General features: G+C 40.0%; 1 protein-coding gene across 1 annotated transcript in view; it reads right to left on the bottom strand.

Moving 5' to 3' along the window:
- The window catches only part of LOC104840535 (glypican-6-like), a 475,472-nt gene that overhangs the window by 10,061 nt on the left and 452,234 nt on the right, over positions 1-13,177 (bottom strand). The window contains exon 4 of the mRNA XM_010581508.1: positions 2,856-2,986. Within this exon, the coding sequence (XP_010579810.1) occupies positions 2,856-2,986 (131 nt within the window). The remainder of the gene's footprint in view (positions 1-2,855; positions 2,987-13,177) is intronic.

The raw sequence follows: 13,177 nt of genomic DNA, 5'->3' as shown, positions 1-13,177 counted from the left end.
AGAAATGAATTAGGCTGTGGCACTTTGGCCTCAAGATCAGGCCCTGGTCCTTGTCCCCCTTTTATTTATTAGTATAACTGTAACCATGAACACTATTTCTTAAAAGAATAGTGCTGAGTAGGGGGGCATATTTATAGGAAAAAGATATTGGACAAAACCTTCAGTACTACATCAAGTGAAGAATGGAGGGACAAACCATAAAAATGGAGACTTAGGAAGTTCACGATGTATTTTTCTGCTGATGTCTAAAATTGAAGACTTCATCATTCACATAAGAGCATGCATTCTTGCTTATTTTTATACACTTCTTATGTTGGAAAGTGTACATTGTTGCTCACTTAATTTAGTCTTCATATGCACAGTAATGTACAGTCAATGTGTTATATTAAACATACTTTTATTTTTCTCAAATAGATTTCAATATATAATTGCAGCAGGTATAATACAAAACATGTGTGATACAAAGACAAATTGATAGCACAATTTAATGTGAATGACTTTTGGAATAGGGCAATTTTATGTAAATATTTGAAACAGGAGAGGGGCAGGTTTTGGATGAAATGAACTCTGGGTCTTCTGCCTGCAAAGAGGTTGAGATTAGTGAGGGGTCCTTGAGGAAGAAACTGTTTGGTTTTATTTGTTGCATTCCTTTTAAAAGAGAAACAAAATGGCCCCAAATTCTACTGAATACAGCATAGAGCCTCCTCCTAGACATCAACCAGATTTTTAGGTAGAAAAAGCTGCGTGTCAGCGGTGAAGAATAATCTATGTGTATGTGGGTGTTGCAGGCATAACATTATTAGTGCATCATCATTTTCCCATTGGAAAAATGTGCTGACTGACTTGTGGAAAAATAGCTGTGATTCCTAGTCACCACATTTTCAGTGGGTACAGTCAAATGCAAGATACAAAATTGTTTGAAGAAAGAGAAAATAGCATGATTTTGTCACCCCGCCTGAAGCTTTCTGAGCGGTGTCTCAGAATAATTGACAAGCGTGGCTTTTCTCCTACATTAGGTCTGCAATTACATTCCATGCAGCCCATTACATCCGCCAATGTATCTGTCATTTTCACTGAAGCTCTAAGTGGTCAGTATGTATAAGGGGGAAAAATTAGACGACAGATGACTGATTCGAAGTCCACTCATATATCATCTCTACAGATCTGACATGACATAGGAGAACGTAGCACTAAACCCAAAGTCTTTGCCTTGTGCTTTTCTTTAAGAATAAAACATTTCCATGTGTTAAGACCTGAAAACAGATGGATATAACCTAGGAAAACAAGCAAATCACATTTCAGGAGAATAATGGTCTACACAGAAATATACAAAGGCTCCTCAAGGGTAGACAGCTCTGTTATCTATGAAAATATAATAAAATAAATTTCACTGATATAATTTGGTTTCTGTTTCTCAAGATTTAAAAAAATATTGGCTAAGGTTTCCCTTAGAAAAAAATCTTTACATTGCAAATAGAATTGCTGTGATTTATTAATCTTTACAGCAAATAAAATATTTCTGAGGGACAGGAGAAACAGCCTGCTCTGCTACAAATAAGTAGTGAGATGAGCTTGTGCCAAGACATCACTGGACTCTGGCAGGGGATGCAGCTTCCTGACTAATGGAAAAACTGTGAGAAGCAAGCAAGTAAAAAGGAAAATGAAATACACCTGAGCTTTGGGTGAGTTTTCAGTGAAAATATTTTTTGTTTCTTTTTCTGAGGTAAGGGCTGAGTTTGCTGAAGCTAGCCTTTAATTCCCAAAATATTTGAGAGAATTTGGCTGTTAAACGCCTTGATCACTGCTGCCAGAACAAAGTCTCATTAGGCAGGATGTAGACTGCTTTCAAAATCCTTCACATAGGTTGAAAGTAAAAAACATCTCGAAGGAAATCCTTAGCAACCTGCAGCACTGGGGCCATAAAGAGCATCTGATTTTGGGTTGGCAGGAAGAATATTAACCTCAGCCTGCTGCCTTTTGTCCCCACATTTTTCCCAGCTATGGCAGCTTCCTTCCAAGCAATGGAAATTTACTGGCTGGGGTGGCAGTCTAGCCAGCACCTAACTGACTACTGGGAGATCAATGGGAGGTAGAAACTCCTAACGCAGAGAACCTGGCAAACTGTTGACTTTAGATTTTGAGCCACAGTGCACTGATGAATATTAAGGAAAAGCCATTAATTGTTGACTGTTGGCTCAACAGTACCTGCTACTGAATTCAAAGGATCTTATTAACATGAGGGTCAGAGGTGGTGGTGATCTGTGTGTACACACACTAAAAATGGAAAGGAGGAAGCTGGTATCATTAACTCTGTTTATCTTCATGGCAGAATCCAGACAAAATTCTATCAAACTGAGGTCTGGTAATCAGAGACTGTCCAATGTAATGGTATTTCCCTTGAGCGGCTATTAAAGGAGGTTAAACAGAACATTTTGTGTATTCACCACAAACACATTATACTTCAGTCTGACCTAGACAGATCAAAATGTGTTTGGAAGTTAATAAGGAGAATCACAGATGAGACATGAGCAGAAGTTACCAAGCGTACTCCGCAGGATATGGCTTACAAAGTTACCGCCAATTTTCAGTGCTCTCTGTTTTCCTTAAATCTCTTACAGCTATTAATTTGGAGTTTACTAAATGGTGCTTTTCGCCCTGCCACTCCCTTTTGAAAACTTCAAGCTTGTTTAACTAGACGAAGGATTCAAAGGGAGTCTGGTGGACTGTCGAATGAGCAAAAGCAATTTCTAGTGGTCTGGACAATCTTTCTTAGAGTCTGGACAGAAAAATGGTGGAGGTGTTTTTCCCCCTGGTTGTGACATTCAGCAACAGAGAAAGCGCAACTCACACAGTACCTTTGCCGACACCTGCATGCTGTTTTCTTGCATGTTCATGATGGCTTCAGAAATCTTGACATCAATAGGATCCATGACTGATTCAATGTTGAACGGTCCCTCTAATCTCTCCGCTACCAGAAGCATAGCATCTGTTAAAACACAAAGCAGCCATTCCCTTAAAGAAGGGATACCTTGGGGTGCCTCGGGCGGACCAGCGTCCCCAGCCGGAGCCGTGGGTACCGAGCGCTCCCCAGCAGAAGCCCGTGGGGATGTGCGGCAGCGGGACCGTGCAGCCTGCGGGGCAGCTTCCCAGCTGCCAAATATATCTTCCCCTACCGCTGCCACCACAGAAAAAGGAATAAAACTGTAAAAGTTAGATTAATAATAGTTGCCATAGCATTATTGAGCTTGGGGTAAAATTATTTTACACAGCATCACACCACTCAAAGCAGCCAGTGCTCTGGAGCGTACTTATGTAGTCTCCTTCCCGAGAAAAAGCAGGATGATAGAAATGAATCCCTGGGGTATGTTCTTAAGAGTTTGTGTGAGATGATGAAAACTTTGATATGATGTATCAGGGTGTTATAATTAAAGCAGCTGTTCTTTCTGACCTTAATGATCTCATTTTCTTGCAATATGAACAGCAGATGAATATTGGATTTCTGCCATACCGTATAGGTATAAACCATGTTTGCCTTGCTACATCTTCAAAACATGGTTGCAAGTTGTATGCAGAAACATATATTCTTTGTATGTGTTTTGGATTTTAAAAACAATTGTTTGCTTAATTTACATTAGAGGCCCTCTCCAAAATAATTTTATCTTTTTGTGTTCATTAACAAGTAAAAAACAAGCAACTGAACAGAAATTAGTAACACTAAAAAAGGTTTGCCATACATCACATATATTTGTCTATGCCCAGACACAGATTCATCACAATTTCTGTGGCAATAGCCATGCGACAAACTGCATTTATACTATACCTTTGAACATCATATTTGATCCTTGTCTCATATGTTAACATTTAAAATTTTGAGCACCTAATTTGCTTTAAACAGATGCCACTTGCGATTTTAACATGATAAACGAAAATCTTCACATGCTCTCTTCTTTATCCCTCAGACTTAGGCTCCAAAATGTACTCATCAGACTTCCTCCCAAAACGGACCCCCCACATGCTTTGCTGTTGTAAGCCCCCGTCCCACGGCAGCTATGTGGAGAGGGCACGGAACACCCCAGAGCCCTGACGAGAGTGTTTGTTAGCTCCGTGCTTGGCTTTGGAGTCCCAGTGCTTCTTGCCAGCCTGCACGGCCGTCTTCTCCCTCCCCACAGAAGCACATGTGCGTGGATGTGTGGGAAGAAGAGGCTGGCGTCTCACCCTAGTTGAGACATAGACTCCCATGCACAGCCTGACCTGAGGACTACAATGTGTTGTTTATATCAGTCAATGTATGCCTAAAAATCCCACTGAAACTGAAATGACTTGGCATGTGGTACCTCAGCACTCTTGCAAATTCAGGTCTAATATTTCACAGAACTTTTAGGCTGGAAAGAGTTTAATGCCAGTTATTTGGAGTGGGGCATATAGCACTTGTTGCTAACTGTGAGAAATGGTGAGATAGTAGGAATTTGGTTTCAGAGTTGTTATTTTGGCTGTACATTATTTAAAAATTCTTTAGTTTAAACCCTTTCCAGTGGGAAACTTGGTGAAAACAGCACCTAGCTCTGATGGAGGAAACAAACCAGTTTTCATGCACACAGATATACACACATATAGACATGCACACACACACACATAAAGATTCCTGCAGTAAGTTAGCAATTTTTCCACATGCAAAGAGGATTTGTAAGTGTGGAATAGTATAAAGGATTTTCTTCTTCACACGTTTGGAATGACTTGTATAAAACATTAATGCCTTAGCACTTCACAAGCAATGTGATCAGCCTAAATCCTAGTTGCCACAACCAGTACTAGGCATTGTTAGGGCACAGGTATGGTGGCTGGATTTTGGTGGTTTTGTTCAGGATTAGCGTTAAGATTAGGGTTAATGCATGAAACAGTCACAAAGTTTTTTTGTAGGAGTAGCCCACAGCTTAAGTGCCTCTTTGTACAAGAACACTTCAGTTTGGGAACTAGCAGGTTGGAGAAGTCTAGTGCTAAGCTCAAGTACACGTTTCGGATAAGGAACTGTGTTGAAGTAGAGTTCAGTAAATAGGTAATTGCTTCATGAGAATGGGTGATGGCTTGAGTCTAGTTGCTGTTTCTTCTGATGGCATGGGGCACTAGTTCTGAGTTAAGTCTTGAAGTGGAATCTTAGCTACGTGGCAGAAAAGTGCATCATCCTTAACTGAACAAGAATCACAACTTTAATTGTAAGAACAGCCTTTCCTCAAGCAAAGTGCTTTCAACTTCAAAATTAATAGTTCTCGGAGATGCAAACTAAAGATCTCTTCCCGGCTTAGACAGTTTGTATCTTTAGAAAGAAACATTCTTTAGTTCATCAGCTTCTATTTTCTGAACCTTAACCCTATCCATAGACTTACTTTTTCCTTAGTCATTGTACTGGAAGTGGGCAGAGGCTGAGAAATGTAATACCTGGCTGCCAAAGGTCTCTGTGAGCTTTTCGCTGCGTTGAGCTTCCTTGTTTGATATAGTATGGTATAGGTCTGATGGTGGGTTCAAAAGCTTGCGTTCAAGTTAAGGTTAGTGTCACGTTTATGTTTCAATCACATGGGCTATAGCTTTATGCTAAAGAAAAGGGAAAGGAAGGGAAGGGAAGGGAAGGGAAGGGAAGGGAAGGGAAGGGAAGGGAAGGGAAGGGAAGGAAGCAAAATCAAGCAGTAGATCCCAGGTTGTCCATATTCTTTAATTGCTGTCTCCCTCTTTGGCTTGGAATGACCCTGGACCACTCCAGGCAGCTGTTCACAACACAAACCTGTGGAGAAGCCAGCCTGAAGCAGTGAGGCTGTGGCCAACAGTATCACTTGCCATTTGAGCCCTGCAATCTTTTATTTAGTTAGCACTGTAGAAATATGGCTAAGGGACCAATGGGTTAAGGGAAAAGTTTAATTTGAAATATCCATACCTTTATTGAGGACAGGTACATCTTTATATCAGTAGTCTGTATTTTTGGTTTGGAGCTAGAATGTGGGACAGGACTAGTGTTCAACTAGAGGCCTATACAGGGACATATTTGAAGAGGCAGAGTCTGAGAAATGGCCTAAATGCTGGGATGAGAGATGCTTGAAGGGCTCAGGTAAAACAGGTTCCTCCTGCAACATTATTTCTGAGGCTGACACAAGTTGTGCTTCCAGGTAAGGCCCATTCTAGGGCTCAGCTCAGACTAGAAATTGTGCGCAATTGTACAGTTCAGATGAGCTCTTGCACCAACGGAAAACTAATGTTGTTTGAGGACTCATTCTATCTTCAGTTTCAGCAGGCGTGTGGGGCTGTGGCTGATTTAGCAGTGACTGGACTGCTGGGTTACTCCTGTCTCCTTCTGGTAGGAGTACCACGAGTTTTAGTTGAGCAAAAGAGGATGAGCAATTGCTACTTCTATGAACTCCAAAATTATTTTCTTAGCCTCTGTCTGACTGAGCTCTTCCTTCTACCCTTTCTGTAACCATTCTGTTGTTCCTAGTATTAAGTCAAACCTATCCAGGTGATATCTGACAGCTCTAGACTGAGAGAAGCCTTGCAGAGTGAGTATGAAGGCTCCTTGCGAATATAATCACTACTGTAGTTAACTAGCTTCTATCTACTGATTTTTTGAGTTAGCCCTCAGATTAAAATTCAGACTGAATTTTCTATCCTTACATTGATCTTTAGGAAAAAAAAAACCCTGCACAGTGTGTTGTCTTAAGGTGAATTCATCCCTTGGAAAATATTTCCTCAGCTCATTAGGTTGCATCCTCTTGTTTTCCAACCCTAACCCTCACTCCAGTGCTAAACCTTATTATTCACTTGCACAATTCTATATGAACACATACAATATATACACATCAGGTTTCCTATGCAATTGAATTAAATAAAAGCTGTTAGGTTGAATATAGTAAAAATCAGATGAAATTTCATGATCTGAGATTTATAACAGGACAGTCAAAATGATGTAATGGTCCTTCCCAGACTGTAGCGCTTTAAATCTATAATCATGTAACAAAACCCACAACACTGTTGGCCAAGGTCTCTTTTTTTCTCCTAAAAATGTTACGAATATTATTAAAGGAGAAGCTGGAAAGATTTCAAAATGAAGTTAAGAATATCTATACGCTTTAGTCTTGAAATCTTAATTCCCAACAACAGACCCTTGAACTCAAAGAAAGCCTAATTCAGTTCAGTGGGACTGTGTGTGGGTTTAATAATTTCTCAGTCAGCTCAAATAGTAGATGTTGGGAGCTTAATTATGGTTTGTGCTATAAAAATCTGAAAACCTATTGATTAATTGACTACCTGTTTTTTATGTTGTTAATATGCTTGGACTGTATTGTTCAATTACGTATGTTCTTTTTTTTTACCTCTTTTGCATCTTTCAAAATCTGCTTTGCTTAGGCTAAGTACCTGTCTCCCCTCTCCATATACTAGAGCACTTGGCAAAAAGCTGGCATCTAGCTGCCAGGTGAGTGGATCAGGAACTCAGTTTAGGTCAGTCATTCTTGTGTTGTGGGTTTGTTAGTGACTCGGAAACAATAAACATGACTAATTGCTCACTTGAGGACATGGGCTTGCAAAACAGTCCGGAGAAAGTGCAGAGCATATGGCACACCAGGCTCACTGACAGTGCCACCGCTCTTGACCTCTCCTGCTAGATGTGTGTTGTTCAACACAGGAGTGGGGACCTTCCTGATGCAGTAAAAAAACCCAAGTCTACAGGAGTCCTAGGTGTAGTCCCTGGGGCCCCAAAATGTCTCTGCCGGCTGAGCATAGCAGCTCTGTTTAACTGGTTTGTATTCCCTTGTTCACACCAAGAAATACTGTAGGTATATGACAGTGGCTCTTAGAAGGACATTGTTTTATTTTAAGCAATATATAAGAAAGAGCTCCTGCAGAAATTTTTCGTTTACTTCACAGATTTTTTTTTTTAAGCTTTATAGGTGCCGTTTTAATGAGAAGCACAGGACAAAACTGATCACCATGCTAAGTGATTTATTGTATAACTTAAAAATTCAGAAGGTCATGTGAGAATTTCAAGATACGATGATGTTTTGTGAACCCTGAGCATCTCCAGGCAAAATAATGGCTAGACTAATAGTATAAATAGACAAGAATCTGCCTCTGTTTCCTAGGAACTGCATCAAGCCAGTGTCTTTTTGACTTTTCTTGATACCAAAAGTGATGTCTTCCTGTTTATGTTACATTTCCTTCAGGGCAGGTTTCCAGAAAACTTCCTAGTAAATCCCAAATTGAAACAAAAGGAGCAGGGACAAGGACACTGATTTATGAGACATCTGACAAGTCAACACCCCCCCACGCCCCTCAAACTAGACTGAAATACAAAGTTCCTGTAGCAACAGTCAGTGCCTCCTTTTTCTTGACACCTTTCTATTATCAAGAAAATGCGAGGAGCGTCTGATAGGGAAGACCCAGGAGCTGATAAGGAAAGGCATTTTTTGGGTCTGCGTTAGTCTGGCTGTGACATCAGTTTTTCCTTTCATGCACACTGTGTTGTTCTACTTTTAAATTATCGGTGAGATTCCAGCAGTGGCTGAGTGTTGTGGTTTAACCCCAGCCAGCAACCAAGCACCACGCAGCCGCTCACTCATTTCCCCCCACCCAGTGGGAGGGGGGAGAGAATGGGGAAAAAAAAGTAAAACTCATGGGTTGAGATAAGAACAGTTTAATAGGACAGAAAGGAATAAAATGATGATGATAATAATAATATGACAATAATAAAAGAATTGGAATATACAAAACAAGTGATGCACAATGCAATTGCTCACCACTCGCTGACAGATGCCCAGTTATTTCCAGAACAGCGACTCCCCCGCCCCCCAGGCCAACTCCCCCCAGTTTATATACTGGGCATGACATCACACGGTACGGAATACCGCTTTGGCCAGTTTGGGTCAGCTGCCCTGGCTGTGTCCCCTCCCAACTTCTTGTGCCCCTCCAGCTTTCTCGCTGGCTGGGCACCAGAAGCTGAAAAATCCTTGACTTGGTCTAAACACTACTGAGCAACAACTGAAAACATCAGTGTGTTATCAACGTTCTTCTCATACTGAATCCAAGACATAGCACTACACCAGCTACTAGAAAGAAAATTAACTCTATCCCAGTGGAAACCAGGACACTGAGCTTTCCCCAGGCAAATCTAGAAAAGCATCTATGGATGAAGTCTCTAAAAAGGTTTTGTCTTCAGGGAGACAAAGAATGGTAAAATACTAAATTGCATGTCCATTACAAAATCTTAAGGTATATTTTGTTTGGGGAAAAAAGGGAAGAAGATCTTTTCTTAAATTTCCTATCAGGAGGTTTCTATTTTTTTCTAGTCCCATATATGTGGTCTAACACTTATTTATGAAGAACTGTGAAGTGCTTGTTCACGTAGTTGCTTAGGGGAAGGTTCAAAGGATTAGTTCATGGATTGCACAAGAAGAGAGATAAATCAGCTGTAAACAGACTGTAGTTGACTACGACCTTGAGAGTGGCAATGACTGTTTTGGAAAAGGATATAACTGTTAATATGCTGGGCTGCAAAGCAGTGTTCATTTGGTATCTTCCCAGCCTTCTGACCAAGGGCAAGGGGAGGCAGGAGTTTGGGTCGCTTTTACTACGTCATGTAGGCAAAACTCAGTGAGTTTTCCATCATGACACTAAATATAAGTAGCAGTCATAAAATCTTTAGAGCATTACATGGTAAATTAATGAAACAAAATAAAAAATAAAAATTGAAAAGTGAAATATGGGTACATATTGACTTTTTAGAAATATAATAACAGTGGAAATACATCCCTGTAATACTCTGCCAAAACTTTTACTGCTAGATTATGATTTACTAAAAAAAATTCAAGAAGAGGGAAGTAAAACCACCTCACATGTAATGAGGTTCTAAGAACACTTTTCTCAGGAAATCAGAGTAAGGCATGGCAGTGATGCCAAAACTGCTGTTATTCTTAGGGTCCACAGTTCCCTTTTCACATTATTATTCTTGAGAAGACTGTACGGTTCAATTCTGATGATGCTTAATTGACAGATTTCCTCTCTGACTATCACTAAGCTCCACATATGTATTGGCATAATAACATTATAATTCTGTACATATTGCTCTTTTTTTTGGGGGGGGGGGAAGGTACTTTTCTTAAAACTCATGTTTACACCTATGTAAAGGGGATCTCAATATTCCTTATTTGGCTATTCAGTTATCAATATCCAGTTAAGCTTATCTGTTAAGGTATGCAGGCAAATGACTAGTCCTTGCCCGAGGTTTAGGTAAGTGAGCAAAACGAGAGAAACTGCTGGACGTGGCATGAGATTTTCCTGGAGGTAACAAGTAACAGAGTAGGCAGCTGAACAAAAGTCACAGTTAGCGCCGTGAAGAATGGCAGGATTTCACAGATGGTTAGTAAAACAGGGAGTGATGGGGAAAAAGTTTACATGGGAGAAAACAAGGGCAAAGAAAGACATGGATTAAGGTGAGCTGGGGAAAAAGCATAGGAAAATGGGGAGAAGAGGGCGTGTGAAAGAGGCCATCCATGTGGAAACACTGCTAGTCAGCAACCTTGTTGGCTGCCTGATCACTGCAGTTTACTCTATATTCTTATTAAACTCTATTCCTAACCATTTTCTGGTTGAGAATAATAGTGTGGGTGTGCAGTATATTTTCTGTGTGTGTGTATAACGTCCTGCTAGCAAACGTCAAGCTGGACTACCTGGCGAGTACGAGGAGACCAGCAGCTGGAAAGAGCTGAGGTTTAAGCCAGACACTTCGTGAAGGGTCCAGGTCTGGGTGCAGAGTCTGGATGGTCCTGAGGTCCAGGCTATGGTTCAAGGGAGCTGGTTCAAGATGTGTGTGCTTGTGCATGAAGGGGTCTGCATGCATTCCCCTAGTGAACTGCCAAAGTGGCCAGAATCCCATCCTGATCTGTGCGACAGAGCTGTTTTCTGAGAAAACGTTGGCAATGGGCAAGGCAAAAGTTAGATGCTGTACAAGCTTCAGGTCACTCTTAAATGCTTTCTAAGCTTAACAACACTCCACGGCAGTCTGACAAGGATCCATTCACCCTCTCAGCCCTTCTGAGCTGATCGTTTCTGTAGCTCTTCCTGGAGCATGGAGCTCTTCAAAGGAGTAGTGAAGAAGAATGCAGTCTTGAAAATGCCTGCCTTTACACAGTACAACCAAGATGTGTGAGACTCCAAATCAATTTTTTTGCCTGCTGTGAGGAGGCTCAATATTTTACCTGCTGGAAAAACACCCTAACCACCTCTGCTATTCTTATGTGCTTGATAGCTCTCCTTTCAAAGCTGTTTCTATGGAATACTTAGCTATTCACCTGGACAGAAAGATTGGTCTCCATCTTAGGATTTAAGGCACACAGTTATGGAGGGGTGAATCCAGTTTTCTGGCTTATGCTTGTAGGGCTGATGTCCAAAGGCTGATGTAAAGCAAAGTACATCATAAGTTCTTGCAGAACGGACTGGAGTCCAGAATTGTCCCTGTCAGGTCAATTACCAATTAATTAAAAAGGCAAACTTTAAAAATGTGTGTGGATAATCAGATCTAATTATTTATTATCTATGTTTAATTTCAGTTATAAGAATTTGCAGATTTAAGAATTATGTGCGTTTTGATATTTCTGATCAGCTATGTAGCCATGTTGATTGACGACAATATCACTTACTCTTCCCTCGAAAAAGGAAAAAAAGAATTGTCAACAGTATGAATAAGCCAAGGCTTTCCTTACCGAGTTCCTTAATAATGGAGAATTTTTTATCACTCCTGCTGGGTTTGTCTCTAACTGTCTCTTTTATGTAGAGCAGCTCAAGAAATCAGCTTAATATCATGTACAGTATATGTATGAAAAGGTTATTGGCACGCAGTTGTCATCTAATTGCAGCTGATAGCAACAAAATGAATTTTGTAGGATGAACTGCAGGTTCACTAGATTTTTTTGAGCATTTCACAGAGCATACATTTTTCTTCCATATATTGAAAAAAATGACCATATTAAAATGATTTTGCCTCTTTGTCTTTCCATAACTTTGAGCAATTCTAAATAATTGAGTGCATTGTTATTAGATTATATCTTATCTTTGTTCACGTATGCAAAAAGAAAGTAGCAAAGACTAGGCAAAACGATAATCCTTGTCTACTGTTAGCATTCTTCCACTACCCTATGGGAGCTGAATGCAAGATGTTCTTCTGAACTGGACTTTTAGCAGATGTTATTGCCAAATGTTGTTGAGGATTCTGTGAGTGCTTGACATGAATCAATTAATAAAATGCAATACATTTATAAAATCTTTGTCTTTTTGCTTTTTTTCATGTGCCAAGAGATGCTTAAATAGTCTCACCATCAGTCACAGAAAATGTTGTTAGTAAATAAAATAACCCTCACCGATGCATGCCTGTGTGCTACTTACTATAGTCCATTCTTTAAATATGCATTAACATAGACTAGTGTGCATAATTCTTTCAAGATATGTGGGGTTTGGAACACTGAAAAAAGTCCATCTTTCTGACTATTCTTTGATGAGATATGCTCAAATGGTTGAAGACAGCAAGTCATAGCCTGAAATTTCATATTTACTGTATCCTTTTGTCAGTAAAATTCTCCTGAGTATATAGCTCACATTATCTTGGTACAGTTACAGATGTTAGAATCTCAAAGATCTTTTCAGCCATCCTGCTGCCCATGCAGAGTTACTACCCATGGTATATACATTACCTAGCGACCTGTCCAGCTCAATTTTAAACTAGCTTAGTTATGTTCTTCCCGCTTTTTTTAAGCGAGCTATTTTATTGTCTACTGTACATCACTATTAGAATATTCATCCAGTTATGTGGTGTATTTTTTCTGCTGCTTAATTTCGCTCAACTATTTCTAATAAGCTACCTCATATCATCTTAAACAGTCCTATTCTTGGTTTTCACATCCCTCAGATATTTGTAGACACCTATCATATCCTCCTTTAGTTTGTGCTCAGTCACACTTTCCATGCTAATTATTTTACTCTGTTTTCATAAGTGATTTCCTCAGGTCTTTTGCTGTCTTCTGTATTTCTTTCAAAGGAGCTCTCTGGTATTGTGGTGTCTAGAACTAATTAAACTTTTAAAGTTGGATCTCATTAGTGCTGTTTTGCAGAGGCCCTTTTTGGCCCATATGTCTGACTCAGAAAACTGTCT

This window comes from Haliaeetus leucocephalus, unplaced genomic scaffold, assembly GCF_000737465.1.
Source record: "Haliaeetus leucocephalus isolate CR32 unplaced genomic scaffold, Haliaeetus_leucocephalus-4.0 Scaffold784, whole genome shotgun sequence".
Classification (NCBI taxonomy): domain Eukaryota; kingdom Metazoa; phylum Chordata; class Aves; order Accipitriformes; family Accipitridae; genus Haliaeetus; species Haliaeetus leucocephalus.
This window is presented reverse-complemented; position numbering and strand designations above follow the sequence as displayed.